Source organism: Leucoraja erinacea, chromosome 5, assembly GCF_028641065.1.
Source record: "Leucoraja erinacea ecotype New England chromosome 5, Leri_hhj_1, whole genome shotgun sequence".
Lineage (NCBI taxonomy): Eukaryota > Metazoa > Chordata > Chondrichthyes > Rajiformes > Rajidae > Leucoraja > Leucoraja erinaceus.
The window spans coordinates 35,862,179-35,883,659 of NC_073381.1; the positions used below are offsets into that span (position 1 = coordinate 35,862,179).

General features: G+C 43.6%; 1 protein-coding gene across 4 annotated transcripts in view; it reads left to right on the forward strand.

Moving 5' to 3' along the window:
- Positions 1-2,647: 2,647 nt before the first annotated feature.
- The window catches only part of atad2b (ATPase family AAA domain containing 2B), a 143,725-nt gene continuing 124,891 nt past the window's right edge, over positions 2,648-21,481 (forward strand). For 3 of the 4 annotated variants that reach the window (XM_055635372.1, XM_055635373.1, XM_055635370.1), the window contains exon 1: positions 2,648-3,032. In XM_055635372.1, the coding sequence (XP_055491347.1) occupies positions 2,925-3,032 (108 nt within the window). In that variant the 5' untranslated portion in view covers positions 2,648-2,924. The remainder of the gene's footprint in view (positions 3,033-21,481) is intronic. The other variant, XM_055635369.1, reaches the window with a different exon arrangement.

A 21,481-nucleotide genomic window follows, 5' to 3' on the forward strand; every position in this document is an offset into this window, starting at 1 on the left:
CACGTCTTTGTTTAAGTCTCCGTTCAAGGATCCCTGTGATGGAGGCAGAGAAGAAAGCTCAAATCGTACTGAAACAAGTCAATTTTAATCAAATATCCAGTGGATACACCCACCCACAACTCTCACATGCACCCAGGAATGTTATTACAATTTCCCTCCATGTGTGATTGTAACAATTTGTTTTTCTAATACCTTCCAAAACACCTGATGCTCTCTTCACATCTTGTTCTAATTGTTGCCACCATTACAGATAAGTGTTTTGTCCGATCCACAGGGGCTAAATTAGCATCAGTAATAGAATTCTGCATGCTTTTAATATTACTTTCTCATCTAGTAGTGGTATTTCCTTTCTCTCTTTTTATAATGCTCTCTCTGTTCCATGTTATCTCCTGGGAAGGCAACAATGTTGTTTGTTTTCAAGAACATCTCTGTTTGTTGACATACGGAGTAAACAACTGCAATCTCTCACATGTTTTAATTTATCAATCTACCAAGTCCAATCCCTGTCATCATTTTTGCTTTATCACTTGTACCTGGTTACTACATCCCGACACCAATATACAAAAGCAATGTTCACATGTTTTTCTAATTTGCTCTTTGATAAACCAAGTAACAAGGTTGGCATTTCTAACCAGATAGCTTGGACTGAAGGCAAACAACAATGAACCAACCATAATGGTTGATATATCAAAGGATCAAAAGCCGTATCATATGGTCTACATTATCTTAAAAGATAAATACGCAATCAATATACCTGAATGGAGACTTCAGATGCTGGTTTCCAAAAGAAAAACAAATTGCTGGAGTAACTCAGTGGGTCGGACAGAATTACTGGAGGCGACGTTTTGGGTCAGGACCCTTGTTCATACTGATTGTAAGGAGGAGGGTGAAGGAAAGAGGTAGCAGCAGGATTGGGCTAATTGGAAAGATTCTGCCGATAACACACCAGAGATTTAAAGTCTATGTAAAATCCTCCACATTTACTGGAACAAGTGTTGATATCTTCTCATATATCAACCTATTGAGGCCTGCAAGAGACAAGAAGCTCAAAGTGCTAGAAATTTGAAGAAAACACAACACGCGTGAGGAACTCAAACGCACAACTTCTAACAATGATTTCTCTGCATTGATTGTTTATTATTGGAACATAATCTCACTCAGTGCCGAGGGTTACCATCAGAGCAGAATTCACTCGACACACTGAAGAGGGACTTGACTAGAAAAGTAATCTGTCCATTCCCTCCACAGATGTTGCCTGGCCTGCTAAGCTCTACCAGCACTTGTGCGTTTTGAAATTGAACCTGATTTACACTCAATTCGGCAAGCGATATAATTCTAAAATGAGACAAAAATGCTGGAGAAACAGCGGGTGAGGCAGCATCTATGAAGCGAAGGAATAGGTGACGTTTCGGGTCGAGGCCCTTCTTCAGACTGAAGAAGGGTCTCGACCCGAAACGTCACCTATTCCTTCGCTTCATAGATGTTGCCTCACCCGCTGACTTTCTACAGCATTTTTGTCTATCATCGATTATTTCCAGCATCTGCAGTTCTTTCTTAAATAATTCTAAATTAGATACCCCCAAACAAGCACTTGGGCCCCGTCATGAGAAGAGATTAACACACAAACCACATAAAAATCTGAAGAAGGGTCTCAACCCAAAATGGCACCTATTCCTTTTCTCCAGAGATGCTGCCTAACCCACAGAGTTACTCCAGCTTTTTGTGTCTATCTTTGGTTTAAACCAGCATCTGCAGTTCCTTGCAAAAATATTTAAAGATGTGTTCAAAACATCATTGCAGAAATGCAACATCTCCATACTCTTCTGAGAATCTCCAGCCCATGTCTGTTTACGAGTGATATATTCGGGATACTATTGGGAATCTCTGGGCCACACAGAATGGTTGCATAAGCTGCACATCACCTCATCAACCAGCAACCACCTGCGCTCCCCACCTGCTCCATCTGTGTTAGTCTGCCGGTCCACATTGGCCTCATTAACCACTTCAAAACCTACAGACCAGAGTGAAAGCAAGTCATCCTTGATTCGAAGTTATCACACAACACAAATAAAGGAAGTGCCTTAATCAGCTCTATTCAAAACATTACGTAAATACAACAAAACAGAAAAAAAACCCTCACCAAGTTATGTGGAAAGGGAAATGTTTCCCATCGGAAAACCCTTCGTCAAAACTACGTGACCACAACTTGTAAATCAATTCCATCAAATTATTTCAGAAATGATTTACTTTTTCTGCCGAAAATATGACATTGTTATTTTCAATAAATAAATAATAAGCGAAGCGCCTCGTTGTCTCGTCAACGCGTCTCATCCGGTGTTTTAAATATATATGTAAACGGTTTTCCTCAAGCACGCAACTTAAATACAAGGATAATACTTTCTCAGCTGGAATCTTTGTTATTGGCACGCAATCTTACTCAGTGTCGACAGTTGCCGAGTTCACTCGCCTCTCAGTGCCGATGGTTGCCGATCGGAGCCGAGTTCGTCGCTCAGTGACGAGCGTTGCCCATGTCATCGTCTCAGTGCCGATCGGAGCCGAGTTCACTCCACTCGGCCTCTCAGTGCCGAGCGCTGCCGATCTGATCTGACCACCCCCCCCCCCCCCTTCCTCTCTCCCTCCCCCACAGCCGAAGATTTCCGACAGGAGCCGAGTTCACTCGATCACCTTCTCGGTCGGTGCCGAGTTTCGTCTCCGCTCACCCTCTCCAGACTGAGGGTTCCCCCACCGGAGCCGATCTGGCTGTCCCTTTCCCCCTCCCCCCCCCCCAGAGCCGAGGGCTTCCGATCGGAGGGAGGGAGCCGCTCACCGCCCTGGGACTGACACCAGAGGAGAAATGGCGCCCAACGAGCCGTAAAGCCAGAGCGGCCGGGAGATAAGGGGGGTGGAGGAGGAGGAGGAGGAAAATGGTGCGGACTCGGCGTAACTCGGTGCTCGATCCCGAGATAATCGGTGGCCGAATCTCGTCCAGGACCCGTTCGACTCGCTCCTCGTCTCAACACGACGACAAGCGGGTAAGTTCGGGCTACCGGCGCTCGATGCCCCCTCCCTTCCTAGCAACCCCCAGCTCGGTGCCGCCTGGGGTTGAGACGAGCCGGGGGCCGGAGACTGGGCCCGGCGCCGACGCTCCTTTTGTTTGGTTTGAGCGAGCGGCCGGGATTGCGGGACCGAGTGTGCTGGCGGAGACTGTATCTAACAGCTCCGTCTGCCCGTCTCTCTCCCTGTTTCTGTCTGTCTTGTGGGGAAAGTCTTTGTGTGTTTTGCTGTAAGTGGATTAGAGTCTGTCTGTAAGGGAGGGGGAAGGGACAGGGAGGCGCCATCACCGACCAGCTGCAGAATTACAAGCAATAATAAAACTTTAAAAAAAATCCACTGCTTCACAGCCCAATCTTTTCCGATTTGTTAGAGACGAGTTTGTCAAATAAATGGCACGCCATCCCTTGTCAACACGGTGAACTCTCGAAATGATATTACTGTCTGTCATAGACTCATGAAACTAAAATGTGTCACCTCTCTTAAAGTTCAATTAAGATCTGATGGTCTCGTCTAAAATTTGTGTAGGCTTTTGGTCCAAACGTTTCATCCAGATTATTGGAAGATACATTTTACTACCGGGTCTCGAATGTGTATATCGTTCTAAATGAGAATATTTTAATAAATAAAGAATTTTTCAATTTGGCAGCTCTAAAACGAACCTGGTGTTTTTAGGCTGAAACGGAACTGCATTAAGTTTATTTTTGGAAAGACAACCAGTACTATTTGAAGTGGGGTGGGGGGAGTGGGGTGAAGGACACAAAGTGCTAAAGAAGGCTTCCAATTCGAAACGTCACCAATCTTTGTTCTCCAGAGACGCTGCCTGACCCGCTGAGTTTCTCCAGCATTTTTTTGTGTACCTTCGATCTTCCAGCATCTGCAGTTCCTTCTTGAACACGAGTTTCTCTAGTACTTCATTTCCTTTGTTTGTAAACTACATTGGTAGTTCTTTGTTTCTATTATTTTGAAGTTATGTTGCTGGCTTGAGAGTGGATTATCTCAAAACATCTTGATATTATGAAGAATTATTTTACTAATGGCACGCAATCAATTTAATATTGTTCGGACTCTTTAAAATATAGTTCAGTGACAATGTCTTTAACATTCTCTACTAAAACGTTATCTTGTCCTTGGTTAAAAATACATGCTAAAATTTGATTCCTGTAAATATACAAAATTAATATTTTGTAATGCGTCTTAAATGCTGACTAATCACAATTAGATACTAGGAAGTCAAAAAATGTCATTATGAAAATTGGGAAGCCAAAGAATATCATTAAGGAAATAGTACCAGAAATTTAGGAAATAAGTAATGTAATAAAGAGGAGTCAATTGGTTTTATGAAAGAGGAATAAAAATTTGAAAAATGTATTAAGATATCTGAGAATGTCTGAGAGTGGATATTTATTTGGATTTCCAGGTGACTCTTTGAAGTGTAATTTACAAAGTTACTGCACAAGCTAAGAGGTCTGGGCATTGGGGCTAATATTTTGTTTTGGTTTTTCGGCCATAAGGTAAGTAGGCCATATGGCTGATTGTGTCTGCACAGCTATTCACATCTTAGCTTTTCAAGAACATGTAAAGAAGATTTACTGACGAAAATATAGCAAGAGTTTGAGTAAATGGCTCATTTTATGGTTGGACAATTGTAACCAGCGGGGTGTCATGGGGATCAATATTGGGCGCAACAGTTTACAACTTGTTTTAATGAATAGATGAAGGGGGTCAGTGTAATGTAGCCAAATTTGCTGCTGATCAAAGATAAGTGGAAAGGCAAGTCCTGAAGGTGATACATGAGGCCAGTGATTGGGCAAAAAATACAGCTGGAATAAAAATACAGCTGGAATACGATGTGACAATAGACTATAGGTGTAGGTGTAGGCTATTCGGTCCTTCAAGCCTATACCGCCATTCAATGTGATCTGGCTGATCATCCACGATCAGTACCCCATTCCTGCCTTTTCCCAATATCCCCTGACTCCGCTATCTTCAAGAGCCCTATCTAGCTCTCTCTTGAAAGTATCCAGAGAACCGCCCTCTGAGGCAGAGAATTCCGCAGACTCACAACTCTCTGTGTGAAAAAGTGTTTCCTCGTCTCTGTTCTAAATGACTTACCACTTATTCTTAAACTGTGGCCCCTGGTTCTGGACCCCCCCCCCCCCCCAACGTCAGCAACATGTTTCCTGCCTCTAGCGTGTCCAAACCGTTAATAATCTTACATGTTTCAATAAGATTCCCTCTCATCCTTCTAAATTCCAGAGTATACCAGCCCAGCCACTCCATTCTCTCAGCATATGACAGTCCCTCCATCCCAGGAATTAACTTTGTGAACCTACGCTGCACTCCCTCAATAGCAAGAATATGTAGAGAAATGTGCCGTTATCTTACTTTGAGAGGAAGAATAGAAATGCAGAATATGGTTTAATTTGAGAGGCACTACAGAATGCTGTGATGTGGAGGGATCTTGGGTGTTCTCATATGTGATAAGCAGAATATTGGCCTGCAGTACGAACAAGCAATTGAGGATAGACACAAAATGCTGGAGTAACTCAGTGGGACAGACAGCATCTCTGGAGAGAATGAATGGGTGATGTTTTGGTTTGCGACCTTTCTTCAGACTGAGATCAGGGGAAAGGAATACTGGAGATATGGAAGGGTACAAAGAGAATGTAAAGTGTGAATTGAGGATGTTAGACTTGTTTGTTTGTTGCTTTTAAAGTGGAAGGAGTTCAGAAATAGGGAATGAAAATCAAAAGAATACAGATGCTGGAAATCTGAAATAAAACCAGATCAGGCACATGTGGGAAGAGAAACAGAGTTAACATTTCGGGTTGAAAATTATGGGTTTGGTTTCATACTAGGGGATCATCTATTAAGTGGGGAGATGAAGAAAGATTTCTCTTGAGAGTTGTGACTATGGATTCATCAGAGAGTTGTGGAGGGTAAATCAATGATTATATTCAAGGCTTAGATGAACATATTTTGATCTTTAGACAGTCAAAGTTTATGAAGAATATGGAGAAAGTGGAGCTGAGGCTAAAATTAGATTAAATGCAGTCTTATAAAAGACTAAGTGGTCATATAGCATACTTGTATAGTTGCTAAAATTATGAAATAAAATCAGAAAATGCAGGCAGCATCAATGGAGAGGGAAGCAGAGTTAATGCCAGATTGATGATCTCTTAATATGTAAGAAAGTTTCCTCTGATATCAGTTTGATTTCTTGCTTATGTTTATTCCTTTTTTGTTTTTTTTTCTCCCACATGATAAGCTTTTTTGTAACCTTGAAAATGTTTGATAACTCCTCTTTATTTTGTTTTTGAGATTGCAGAAACTCTTGTCTATTCATTCTTTCATCACGGGTACATTTTCACAGTTCTAATTTTACTCTTGCAATTATCTTTTTCTTTCTAGTGTCTTGTAAAAAAAAAACATTGAAATCAGAATCGACTCTAACCAGGGTGCATTTCAAGTTCCATCAGCCCCAGGTGTCTTCTTTTAATAATACAGTAAAACTCCCAAAATCTGCTACCCTTGAGACATTGGTAGCTCAGGACTGGCAGATTTTCTGGAATATTGGACGTCACCTCAATATTAACTTGTTGTCTCTGTACTGTACACTGACAATGACAATAAATTGAATCATTCATTCATTCATTCATTCAACACCCAAACACGCAACTTTATTTGACTTTTCACATGTTCTGCAGCAGAAATAATTTTCAGCCCATTGAGTTTAAAGGGAACAGGAAATGTACAACTGCTCTGGACTATGGCTTTGGCTGCACACTGTGCTTGTACACTGGACCCTGGCTCACATTCTGGGTTAATCAGTGAGTCAGATGCTGGAGCATCAGGATATCGAAACAATTGGTTGCAGGATAATTGTAGTTTAACTATAATTTTAAGTTAATGAGCTCACTGCTTACCTTCCACATGATATTTGAAGAGTGTCAATATAGTTTTAAACTATGTATTCCTCTTAGCCTCTTCTGCTTCAGTGAAAATTATCTCTTGACTTTCATCTTTTCTTCTAACTATAGATTACCATCCCTTGATCTTGTGACATAATGGTGTTTCTACAATTACACAGCACTGACTGGCATAGTCAGTGTTCTGCAAATCACCATCAATACTTTAATGCATCCTCTAATTATAAAAACCCTTCTATGGCTTTATTTATCTGCCTGTGCATTTAAGGAATTATGTACAAGGACATAAAGTGCTAGAGTATGTCTAGTGGGTCGGGCAGCATCTTGGGAGAACACGGATAGGTTGGGACTGATTCAGTCTGAAGAAGGATCCCGACCAGAAAATGGCCAATCCATGTTCTCCAGAGATGTTGGCCGACCCGCTGAGTAACTCCAGTGCATTGTGTCCTTTTACATAATTTTCTAAATTGGTTAGAATGTGTAAACCAACATCTGCAGTTCCTTGTTTCTACTATGGAATTGCATAGTTCATTTCCCAATTCTTTCACTTTCTTGAATAAGCGAGTTTGGTATTCCGACTATGCATGCCCAGGTCATAGGTCACTTGCTATAAACATTCCCAGTAGCTGTGAATCTGCATGGGTGCACTTGCGTTTCGTCCGTTGTCGGGGTCAGGCCCAGGTCTCCGGCGCTGTGGGCACTGTTGAGTTGCTGCTGGGCCGTCCCTGTCCCCTCCCGGGTGTCCCGGTCCCTGTCCGGGGTGGCCCTGGGCTGGCGAGGCGGTGGCGGACCCGTTCTTGCAAGTGGCGTGGGGGGGGGGGGGGGGGGGGGGGGGGGGGGGGAAGGCGCTGGCTCTGCACCGGCTCCCGGGGGGCCCATTCACTGACGGGCCGGGGACCGTCTGCTGCGCCTCTGGCCTTGTCCAGTGGCTGTCGGTTGGCTCCCTCAGTGCTGGCGGAGGCCGAGCACCGGTCATCAGCCGCTGTCCTGTCGGCCTGGGGCTGACGGTTGGCCCGGCGGGGCAGGCGGAGTTGAGCTGGGGTTGCCGCTTTTCCGTGCTGGCTGTGAGCCTGTAGGCTGCCGCGCCTGGGGACCCGGAGCAGCGGCCCCCACGCCCACAGCCAGCGCGGAAAAGCGGCAACCCCAGCTCAACTCCGCCTGCCCCGCTGGTCCGGGGCTGTCGGTTGGCCCAGCGGGACAGGCAGAGTTGAGCTGTGGTTGGCGCTTCTCCACGCTGGCAGCCCAATCTCGCTTCAACTCCCAAGGAATCCGCTCCCTGACGGGCATGGGACCGCCACCCGCATCCCCTGCCCCACCGAGTGGCCACTGGCCACCCCTCCCCCCTGATGCAGGCTGCAATTCCGGGGCAGCCACCGCTACTGGCCTGTGCCCCGGCTGGGCATGCAGAGCAGAGCTGGAGCCAGCGCCTCCCCCCGTGCCGGCTGTGAATCCGTGGCCACCACCGCTCCAGGCCTGCGCCCCGGCTGTCGGCCAACCCGGCTGGACAGGCAGAGCTGAGCTGGAGCGAGCACCTCCTCCCGCGCCGCCTGTAAGCCCAGGACCACCCCCGGACTGGGACTGGGACGGCCCCGCAGCAACAACTCAGCAGCGCCAGAGACCCTGGCACGACTCCGACCACGGATAAAGCGCAAGCCTGTACACAACGCAGCACCACAGCTGCCGAGAATGTTTATAGCGAGTGACCTATGAGCTGGGCATGAGCATTTGGAATATCAAACTCGCTCATTAATATCTAAGAGCAATGCAGCTAATAGCAATCTGACCTCTTCCCACAGCTCTGTATTTTTTTCCCCTTCAAATATTTACTCAGTTTCTTTAGGATGACTGTAATTGAACCTGGCTGCACTATTCCCCTTGGCAGTGCATTCACGATTCTAACCATTAGATGTATTTTGTGAGGGGAAAAAAGTTTTTCTCATATGTCACTTCTAGGTTATGTTTTTGCCATTCACTTTCTTTCATACTGTGTCTTTTGTTAACATTGACAGACGGGTCGAAAACCAGTTTCTCTTTATCTACACTGCGTAGACCTTGCACGATTTAAAATTTGTCCATCAGGTCCCCTTGCAATCTGCTCCAGCCCCTCTGCTCCAAGGAGTACAATTTACATTTTTTATTTTTCAAGTTGCCCATATGCTTCTGCTAAGTGCTTATATCTTTTATGAAGCCCTTTTGGGAATTCTTCCCATCTAGTTTACATTGCATCTTCTTGGACATGAATGATTAGTAACGTATAATGAACGGTGATTGGTGACAGGGCCTCAATTTTACGATGCATATCAATAATCAAATTACTGCAGATATTCTTACATGTAAAAATAAAGTCGAGTAGGTAAGTACTTAGGTTTACTAATAACAGTTCATAGACATTACTGGAGTGAATATATAGGTTATGTGTGTAGGCAAAGATTTGTTTTTTTATTTTTTTTATTTTAGCAGAATAAAGAAGCAAAGCTGACGAGATCTTATAGTTTATAGCCTGAGTGAATTCAATACAAAATTGGGGAAGATAGACACAAAATGCTAGAGTAACCCAGCAAGATAGGCAGCATCTCTGGAGAGCAGGAATTGGTGATGTTTTGGGTCGAGATCCTTCTTCAGGCTGAAAGTCACTGGGGAAGGGAAATGAGAGATATAAACGATGATGTAGAGAACTATAGAACAATAAATTAAAGATATGCAAAAAAGTAGCAATGATAAAAGAAACCGGGCAGTGTTTGCTAGGTAAGAACGAAAAGCTGGTGTGACTTGGGTTGGGGAGAGATGGAGAGAGAGGGAATGCAGGGGTTACTTGAAGTTAGATAAATCAATATTCATACCCCTGGGTTGTAAGCTTCCCAAGCGAAATATGGGATGCTGTTCCTCCAATGTGCATTTAGCCTCACTGACAATGGAGGAGGATTAGGACAGAAAGGTCAGTGTGGGAATGGGAAGGGGAATTCAAGCATCTAGATAAACAGGGTCTGATTAGGAACAGTCAACGTGGATTTGTGCCTGAAGGTCATGTTTGACTAATCTTCTTGAATTTTTTGAGGAGGTTACTAGGGAAATTGACGAGGGTAAAGCAGTGGATGTTGTCTATATGAACTTTAGTAAGGCCTTTGACAAGGTTCCTCATGGAAGGTTGGTTAAGAAGGTTCAACTGTTGGGTATAAATGCAGGAATAGCAAGATGGATTCAACAGTGGCTGAATGGGAGAAGCCAGAGGGTAATGGTGGATGGCTGTTTATCGGGTTGGAGGCAGGTGACTAGTGGGGTGCCTCAGGGATCTGTGTTGGGTCCTTTGTTGTTTGTCATGTACATCAATGATCTGGATGAAGGTGTGGTAAATTGGATTAGTAAGTATGCAGATGATACCAAGATAGGGGGTGTTGTGGATAATGAAGAGGATTTCCAAAGTCTACAGAGTGATTTAGGCCATTTGGAAAAATGGGCTGAAAGATGGCAGATGGAGTTTAATGCTGATAAATGTGAGGTGCTACACCTTGGCAGGACAAATCAAAATAGGACGTACATGGTAAATGTAAGGGAATTGAAGAATGCAGTTGAACAGAGGGATCTGGGTATAACCGTGCATAGTTCCTTGAAGGTGGAATCTCATATAGATAGGGTGGTAAAGAAAGCTTTTGGTATGCTAGCCTTTATAAATCAGAGCATTGAGTATAGAAGCTGGGATGTAATGTTAAAATTGTACAAGGCATTGGTGAGGCCAAATCTGGAGTATGGTGTACAATTTTGGTCGCCAAATTATAGGAAGGATGTCAACAAAATAGAGAGAGTACAGAGGAGATTTACTAGAATGTTGCCTGGGTTTCAGCAACTAAGTTACAGAGAAAGGTTGAACAAGTTAGGGCTTTATTCTTTGGAGCGCAGAAGGTTAAGGGGGGACCTGATAGAGGTCTTTAAAATGATGAGAGGGATAGACAGAGTTGATGTGGACAAGCTTTTCCCTTTGAGAATAGGGAAGATTCAAACAAGAGGACATGACTTCAGAATTAAGGGACAGAAGTTTAGGGGTAATATGAGGGGGAACTTCTTTACGCAGAGAGTGGTGGCGGTGTGGAATGAGCTCCCAGTGGAAGTGGTGGAGGCAGGTTCATTGGTATCATTTAAAAATAAATTGGATAGGCATATGGATGAGAAGGGAATGGAGGGTTATGGTACGAGTGCAGGCAGGTGGGACTAAGGGGAAAAAAATTTGTTCGGCATGGACTTGTAGGGCCGAGATGGCCTGTTTCCGTGCTGTAATTGTTATATGGTTAAGTGTTTAGCAACCGGGACCAGGTAGGTCCAGGCGGATTGAGCGAAGGTGTTCAGCGAAACGATTGCCCAGTTTACTTTTGGTCTCGCCGATGTATGTCCACATCTTGAACAATAGATACAATAGATGAGGTTGGAGGAAGTGCAAGTGAACCTCTGCCTAACCTGAAATAAGTAACCCCTGCATCCCCTCTCTCTCCATCCTTCACCCACCCAAGTCACACAAGCTTTTCATTCTCACCTAGCGAACAGCCAACAATGCCTTGTTTCCTTTATCACTGTTACTTTTTGCATATCTTGCGAACACAAATACCCAGATTATTGATAGATAGATAAATATGCTTACAACCTTGCTTGAGTGCCAGGTGACAAAATACGTCCGGTCTGGAAATCGTTCATCTCTATCGCAATGGTATGAAATAACTTAAACTGAAGATTTCTGGTTTGACATAGGCCAATTAGCACGACCCATTGTCTTACATTCAGCTGATGCATAAGAGAACATACATTACATATGTTGGTTTGCATAACTTTCCTTTTAATTTCAAACTGATTACTGTTTTTGATGTATATTAGAACAGATATTCTGAAGACCGGTTCTAGTTTTGAATTAATGGCAGTTATATCGACACAATTATATAACTCCAAAATAATCCCAAACTAGATTAAATACATGTGTTGCTTCAGTTCGGCTATTGCAAACCATTTTTGTCAGCACATTCCAGGAAGGATGTAATTGCATTGGAGAGGATCTCATGAGGATGTTGTTAAGGCTGGTAAATTTTGGCAATGAGAAAGGATTGGTTTGCTTGGTTTAATTTGGCAGTCGGAAAACATAATTGCGTATATAATTGAGTTGGCAAACTAACAAGAGTCTTGCTGTCTGACTATGCGCCCAATGAGATCTGACAAATTTGGGTCGGGTATATTGATAAATAGGTTGGGGTCAGGTTATACAGTGTTTTGCCTTATTCAATATTTTGTCCAGAGTGGTTTTCTGTTGTTACATATGTCCTATGTTGTTAATTGATTAAGGAATCATAGAAATTCGAATTGCAGAGGAAGGCTATTTGACTCCCCATATATGTGCTGATTGGGAAGGAGACCCCCAATTTAATCCATATTCTGAGTGTTACTATTGACCAGAAACTCAACTGGATCAACCATAAACATATGGTTCAGATTTTCAGATCTTCAGATTTTTATCTGCAAAACACCTCTGGATTGTAATATAGTACTCTTTGCTTGCCCAGAAATGCAACTTGAATGCAACTCAATATGGTCTACACTGTCCTGAAGAAAGCACTGTTTGATTGCCATATAATCCTCAACATTAAGACATTCTCCAGCATCAGTGCCTTGGTGGGGGAATGGGGCTGTTTTAACGTGGTAACCGTGCAATTTTTATGATTTAACTGGACGAGGATAGAATAAGCATTGCACTTGTAAGTCTCGCATTATCTTAAATCACTGTTATGATGTCTGCGGATCAAATTCCTGGAACCACCTATTTTATTGTGTGATTCTTAGTTTTGTTTTGTGTAACTTCACCACATTGACTACTGTATTTAAAGTGGAGGGCTGCAGTCTTTCAAGTTGGGGTGCACTTGCCCCAACCTAGTTGCACAATTGGGGATTGCCAGTAAATGCTAGTGTTGCCAATGCCACCTACACCAGTATATATTTAAAGTCTTTTGAGAAGAGAAGTAATTTCTACGTTGTGATGTTTTTTTTAATTCTGTGAAGCTACTTGCATTTAATCTTGTTTACTTTTCTATGTTAAGGGCACTAATTAAATTTTTTTGCTGAAAGCAATTATTCTCTGGTTGTTGCTTTTTCCATGTCTGACCCCACCCAGTTTGCACTGCCTTGAAATTGATGAAACCTCCTGGTTATCTGCCCAAGACTTGATGTGAATGTGTTCAAAATGTACTGTGGGTTCAACTTGGCACTTTCTGGAGTGCTGTGTTATGCAGTACTTTTTAAAAAAATTCAAAAAATAAACTTATTTCATAGTATAAATATGGATGAAAAAACTGTAATACACTCAAACTGTTCATAGTGTTTATACATTCAATATTGCCAGTCTTGTGCCGAGTACCATTAGAACCTTTTTGTTTACACATCCCCACTGGACTCAGCCGCTCAATGTCAACAACAGAAGGACCCTGGACAGTAGTGTTCCCCCATGGAGCCTTCAAGTTGCCGGCATTGAGCTTCAGCATCTGTCAGCATATCCTCCTGCGGTCTGGAATGGGACAGTTTGCAGTAGTCCCCTACAGACATCTCGCTGTGCTGGAAGACCAACAGGTTTCGGCCAGACCAAAGAGCGCCTTTCACCAAATCCTTCCAGCAGCATTTGATGTTCTCCTCTGAGTGTATCCTTCGGAACAGTCATTAAATCAGAGAGTCAGCTGCTTGCATTTTTCTGTGGACCATCTTGGCAAATCCACAATCTGCAGAGAGGTCAGCAACCGTCTTCTCCATAGCAGCCATCTCGAGGGCAGTGTGTATTGAGAGTAAGACTCTCAGCTAGGATCTGATTGGGATGGAGCCCATCATTGCCATTCATGTGAGGTCTTGGTGATTTCTGGAGATGAAGCTTGACAATCTGGGCAATCTGCTGAGGGAGCCAGCCCACAGGATCCATGTTCTGCAGTGCCAGTAAGATTTTCCATTCTGACCACTGCTTAATGGGCTTGTGATCTAAGATGCCGGTCTGAATGACATTTTCCACAAAGAACAGTGTGGCAATGTCCAGCTGACTACAGCATTGCACAACAGCAGTGTCAGTCCTATCCTTTGCAACACTAGAGACAGGTAGTATCTCAGTAGGTTGTGACACTTAGTGCGCACATACTTTGGATCCAAGCACATCCTGATGGAGCCACACACCATGGTGTCCATCACTTTTGCTTCTGTTGTCTATGGAGTTTTACATTGTGACCCGTTGGACCTGCTGCATTTTTGACTCCCAGGTGAACTGGAAGGCAGCCTGGTGATTACTTGTGAATGGGCCACATCTGTGGCAAGTACAGCAGCTTGGAGATGCCTCAAACCTGATGACCAATTTATTAACCAGTTATTGAGCGCTGCTCCCAATGAACCAATGTTCGTTTTACCCTGGCTATCCGTTCCATTCAATTTTTGTTGCATGCTTCTATTTCCCCCTTGGGTAGTCAGATCTGATGACAATGGAGATGGAGGATCGGTTAGGCCAGTTGCTGATGAGTATGATCTTGCTCTTCTTGCAGTTTACTCTGGCTCCTTAGTAATTTGCTCTGGCTTACTAGTTGCAGGTGCTGATCAATCTGTGGGTGTAACCTTAGATATGAGCAGAAGATGATTACGTTTTTTGTGTACTTTGATTGGAGTGCCCCATTGCCTGGTAATGTCAACCCACTTACTCTTGTGTCCTTCCCGATGGAATTAGCAAAAGGTTCTAAACAGCAGATAAACAAGACAGGGGAGACTGGGCAACCCAACCCTATCTGACCCTAGACTTGATGGGGGAACCTATCCGTTCCCTACCCATTGATTTGGGCTGCACTACAGATGTCTATGTAGAGTAATTGGATCCGGTACCTTTTTGTCTTTCCGATGCACATTTTGGAGAGTGCATCCATCATGCACAGGTGTGATATCCTGTGGATGGCCACCTCCAAGCTGACTGGGAGGTATCCACCCTTCTGCCCTGCATGTAGGTGATGGTATCTCTGAGCATGTCCCAAACCGGGATGGTGTTGGATCCTCAGACTATTAACTCTACATACATTGGTTTTTCTCCATATAGTGGAATGTTTATTTGTTTCTGTGACTTCACAACCCAAAGAACTGTTAGTTTAATACAGGTATGCAGTCCTTCTCAAGGTGCAGGTACAGGTGTGGGAAACAAATCGGTGAACAAGTCATAGCATGACTTCTCGGACTTGGTATACTTACTGAGAATATAAGGGAACTCACATACAGTTGCTTTATACTATTTGCATTGTATGGGCAGAATTGGTTATAATGTTATTTCTATCAGGAACTGGAAAACCACTTAAAGGTTACTTTGAAAACTGACAAGCAGAAAAACAGTTGAGGGAAAAGAAACTGTCTCCATGTAACCTCCCTGGACTAATCATACATAATCTCGTATGTTTCACCACAGTTGGCCAAGATATCTGTGCAATTATACTATTAAACTATGTAACATACAGCTTTTAGTATTTTTACCAGTAACAAAAATAAATTTGTAGTTATTGAGAGGACCTTTATTTTTGAAAATACTGCAGAGAAAGAACTTTGTTATAGAGAGGCTGAAACTCTAGCTCCTAACCCCTAGCTCCTAATCCCTTCTCCCCATTGACACAATTGTTTTTATAACATGATGCTTCTTAGGAATGCAAATATCGTGTTATACCTGTACTTTCATGATCCTCCTTGTCATTAATCCCTGAATTCAAAGCTGACCTGTCAACTGTCTATTTGTCATTTGCTGCTGTATGTGCAGATTTTTTTTTGGTGAATATTCTTAAAATGTTTAGAATTTAGAGTCAATGATGATGATCAGCGGTTATGTTGCTTCATCAAGATGGTGTAGAACATAGTGGTGAATCTGCAAGTAATGTCCTGGATAGCTTCTGACTGACCTGAGAGTTGTTGAATTTTGTCATACTTCTAATGTGCCTTGTAAATAATAAAAAAGGCTTGGGGAGCTGGACAGGACAGGCAGCTTCTCTGGAGAGAAGGAATGGGTGATGTTTTGGGTCGAGACCTGTCTTCAGACTGATGTCAGGGGAGTGGGCGGGACAGAGAATGTAGTCGGAGGTGGCATTTAGATGATTGATTCAGTTGAGGTTTTGGCCAAATTACATTGACGGTGGTAGGACCATGGGATGATAATGCCATTGAATGTCAAGGATAGGCTGGAGATATTCATTGCATCTTTTTTGTGGGCCAATGTGACTAGGCACATTTCAACACCTGCCTGAATGGTCTGTGTGCTTGCCGGTAAAGACTTCTTCATTTATTGCGGAGGTGAGAATGACTTGAACGTTGTGAACATTTCCACTTATGATGAAGTGTTTGTCATTGAAGTATTCATGATGGCCTAAGACAAGACCAGAGGATAGAGTCATAGAAAAATACAGCACGGAAACAAGTTATTTCACGCACTGGGCCAATGCTGATAATCATCCATCCATTGACACTAATACTACATGAACCACATTTCTATTCTCCCCATATTCTCATCAATTTCTCTGGGATTATACCGCTCACCTGCACACCAGGGACAATTTATATTGTCCAATCACGTAACAACCTGCGTGTCTTTGAGATGTTGGAGGGAATCTGAGCACTTGGGGGAACTTCACACAATCACAGATGGAATGTGCAAAGTCTACATGGTATCTGAGGTCAGGGTGGAACTTGTGTCCCTGGCACTGTGAGCTAGCATTCTAACAGCTGTGCCATTGTTTCATCCTGATAATTTGGGGCTGGCTCCCATTTGGCTCCCCATTAACCAGGACCATCTTGCTTTGTATGAAATTTGAATGTTTCCCTGTTTTGGCAGGATTTCTTGATGGCATTTCAGTCAAATGCTGCTTGCAACGTCAAGTACAATTAGTTAATCTCTTCTTGAGATGTGAGACGATGAAGAAGGGAAATGAGGCTTGGGGAAAGTGGAGGAATCCTGGACATAAAAAAATCACAGATTTGATATGACAGGATGCATGGCAGTGGATGTAACCTTTTATTATGGGGAATGGATGATTTTTAGTTCTCCAAAATTTAACTAAACGTATGCAAATGCCCGTTGAAAAGTAGTGTGTTGGGGGTAATAGTAATGGGATGATGACAATAATAATGTAACAATAAACAACGTTAAGTGTACAACATTCTAGTGAAGATATCTTTAATGTGCTGACATGAGGAATAGTTCTGTACTATTTTGATATCTGATGGGCAAGCTGGCTGCAATTGTGAATGAAAAATATCAGCTGCATTTACTGATATCAATTAACAGTTAAGCTTTGAGAACACAAATGCAAAATACTGTCACAAAAGCTTAAACATAACTGCAGCAGCAACCCACTATTCAATTATTTAAAATCCCCACAAAGAGGCATTCTTCAATGAAGTCATTCATTTTCACTTAAAAATGTTGAGGCTTTCAGAAAAATGTAATAGCATTAACAAAGGTTTTAATGAAAACTTTGCTATTTGCAATCAGAATTCTGTTTGGTTATTTCTTGTTTGTGGACTGTTCAACAGATTTTGGGTCCATTTGTTCCCATTATTTTGTTTTTCCATGAAAATGTATAGAAAATAAGAGGGGGTAGGACCGGAAAAGTTTTTGAACTTCTTCTTACCCCTTTTGAACATGAACGATATTATTTGTATTATTTGAGTTACTTATTTGTTTGTTTTCCTTTGTATTTTACTTTCCTTTTTTATTGCTTACAAGTTTATTTGTGTTTGTATTTATACAATACAATACAATACAATTTATTTGTCACTTGAACCTCATAGAGGCTCAAGTGAAATGTTGTTTCTGCAGTCATACATACAAGAAAAAAAAGACAACACAACACAATTTACACAGACATCCATCACAGCGCATCTCCACCTCGCTGTGATGGAAGGCAAAAAAAAACGTATCTCTCCCCTGCACTTCCCTCTCCCCCCGATGTCAGAGTCAAAGTCAGAGCCCCCGGCGGGCGATAACAATTGTCCCGCGGCCATGTTGAGATGCAATTGTCCCGCGGACATGTTAAACATTTTTTAACATGTTCAATAAATTAATAAAGTAAAAGTAAGTAAAAGAATCATCTGTGAGAATAGGACATTAGAGATCAGTCTTGTTGTAAAATACAGCAGTTATAATGATGACAAATAAACCTGTCATGGATATTTTTAGGGTGGACATGGACAGATTCTTGATTAGTATGGGTATCACAGGTTATGGGGAGAAGACGAAAATGGGTTTGAGAGGGAAAGATGGATCAGCCGTGATTGAATGGTAAAATAGACTTGATGGGCCGAATGCCCTACAGGGCTCGTACAGTCCTTGAAAGTCCTTAAGTCCTGGAATTTGAAAAGACCATGAAAATCTTTGGATTTATCATACGTCCTTGATAATTCACTTTTTTGATAAGTATTAATTCATGCAGAGTAATGTGGCATTTCAAGATTCAAGAAACATTTATTGTCACATGCAACAATTGGTACAGTGAAATTTGGGGTCACCATACAGCCATACAAAATTAAAACACAGAACACGATAGTCTATAACATAAACATTCCCACACAGCGGACTCAAAGTTTCCCATTGTGAGGGAAGGCACCAAAGTTCAGTCAACCTCCCCTTTGATGTTCTTTGATGTTCCGTGGTCGAGGCCTCCTGAGCCCCCTGCAGTCGCCGTAACGGTGGCCTGATGTTCAGGCCCTCATGCCGGGATGATGGAACTCCTACGTCGGAACGGAAAAACACCCTCAGCGGCTTGGACTTCCGAATCGGCCACTTCTTACCGGAGACTGCGGCTCCCAAAGTCCACGGGCCGAGATTCACGCTGGCGGCCCTCGGCAAAGGGATCCCAGGACTCCGCGATGTTGAAGCAGCAGGCTTAACACTCCAGAGCTTCAAAAGGCTGCCATCATGCGGCATCGTTATAATGTGTATTTTTATTAAAAGGCGGGAGGCATTGTTAGATATGTTTGCTAACAATGTTCCCTATAGGAGGGGAGGAGCATTAGGACCCAGCATAGTCAGGGCACATGTTTTCTGCATCGTGCAGGTTGTGGGCCTGCTCCCTGGAACTCTGGCCAGGGTCGGCGGAGTTGCTGGTGGAGGCTTGTGGGGGGCTGGAGTAGAGGTACAGGTCGGCGACAGCAGCATCGGTATTCGTGGAGACAGTGAAGGTCAGCGACAGCGGCGGTGGCCCTGCCCGGGGAGATGGTGAGAGCCGGTGAAGGTCTCTCGAGGAGTGTTGGTGTCCGGTTTCCGGCAGGAAAGACCGCGGCAGTTTTGGTGGTCCGCACCCGGGTTTGGTCAGGAAGACGATGAAGGTCGGAGAGGCGGTGGATGGTGTTGCTGCTCCTCGTGGTGGTCGGGCAGGCTGCGCCGCGTTCAGTGGAGCTCGGGGCCTGCGAGCGGGCGGTCGACTCGAGGAGTGTCGGTGAAAGGACCAGTCTCAGGACCAGAGTAGGTGGGTATGTGAGTGGGTGGGGGAGTGAGTGTGTGTGAGTGTGAAGGCCCATAGTTGCGGGAGAGTCAGGGCGAGTTGGTGCCGGGCCACCTCTGTAAAAAACATGATTACTGTCTTTTTCTTTACTTGCTTGATAATTATATTTCATGATAATAATTAGTGAGTGCAACCATGCAATATTTTGTCATATTATTAAATTAAATATTATGCTTTATTGTCCTAGCTATACACTGGGATGTAGTGATAGGCTATAAACTTGTTTGACCCTCTTGGGAGACTACCTTCCCCCCCCCCCTCCCCCAAGCAAAACCTGAAATTACGCCCCTGGTTGACAGCTCCAGCACCTAAAAAATTAGCACTGCAACACTGCTCACAGACTTCCCTAGGTAGGACCACATGGCTAGCGTAACCATGATCACCATGTCCAACAGCTTGCGCAGATCTGCCAGTGAAAAGAGTGTTGAGCTGAAAAATGTGCAACAAAACATAGACGTCAAACTCACTGAAATAAAAATGTCTAAATAAGAAGAGCTTAAAAAATGAAATAAGTTTATTGGCCAAGTATGTACACATTCAAGGAATTTGCCTTGGTGCTCCGCTCGCAAGTAACAACACAACATACAGTAACAATTAAGAATGACACATAAAACATTAAACATTAATAGTAAAACATTATAGTTTAAGCATGTGAATGAAATTAAAAAAAAAAAAACAGCACAAAGAGGTTACAGATTTGAGTAGACTACTGCTCATGGAAAAAAAACTGTTTTTATGTCTGGCTGTGGCAGCTTTGACAGTCCGGAGTCGCCTTCCAGAGGGAAGTGATTCAAAGAGTTTTGGCCAGGGTGAGAGAGGTCAGAGATGATATTGCCTGCTCGCTTCCTGGCCCTTGCAGTGAACAGTCCGTCAATGGAGGGAAGGTTTCAGCCAACAAGCTTCTCAGCTGATTGAACGATTTGCTGCAACCACCGGATGTTGTGCTTGGTGGCTGAGCCAAACCAGACCACGATGGAGAAGGTGAGGACAGACTCTACGATGGCAGTATAGAAAAGGACCATCATTGACTGTGGCAGATTGTGTTTCCTCAGCTGCCACAGGAAGTACATCCTCTGTTGGGCCTTTTTGTCTGTGGAGTTGATGATGGCCCCCCATTTCAGGTCCTTGGAGATGATGGCTCCAAGGTACTTAAAAGACTCCACAGATGTGACTGTGGTGTGGTTGATGGTGAGTGGGCTGAGGGGAGGGGGAGCCCTCCTAAAGTCTATTATCAATTCCATTGTCTTAAGAGCATTGAGCTCCAGATTGTTACGAAGGCACCAGGACGGCATCTGTGTCGCTTCCTGTCTGTAGGCAGATTCCTCCCCATCCTAATCAGGCTTGTGTCATCTGCAAACTTGAGAAGCTTGACAGAGGGGTCAGTGGAGGTGCAGTCGTTGGTGTAGAGAGAGTAAAGGAGAGGGGAGATTACGCAGTCTTGCGGTTTCCCAGCCTCTCATGCTGCTTCCTGTCTGTCACGATGTTGGTGATCCACTGACAGAGGGGTTCAGGCACAGTTAACTTGGAGAGTTGGAGAGTTTGGAGTGTAGTAGCTCTGGCGCAATGGTGTTGAATACAGAGCTAAAATCAACAAACAAAATCCTTGCATAGGTCCCCTAGTTGCTGGAGGATGAATGGCAGGCCTAGGTTGACTGCGTCATCCACTGATCTATTGGCCCGGTATGCAGGCTGCAGAGGATCCAGCCGGGGGTTTGTGATATTTTTCAGTTGGGACAGCACAAGTCTTTCAAGGGTCTTCATGGCAACAGAGGTCTGTGCGACAGACCTGTCGTCATTAAGACCAGTAATCCTTGTCCTTTTGGGTACAGGGACAATAGTGACTTTGAAGCAGGCAGGGACAGTACAGGTTTGCAGGGACTGATTGGAAACCAAAGGTTTCCATTATCATGGTTTCACATTGAATAACTAAGACTGGGGTCGGCAACTACGGGCCCACCCAAAATCATCCGGCCTGCAGGCATATAT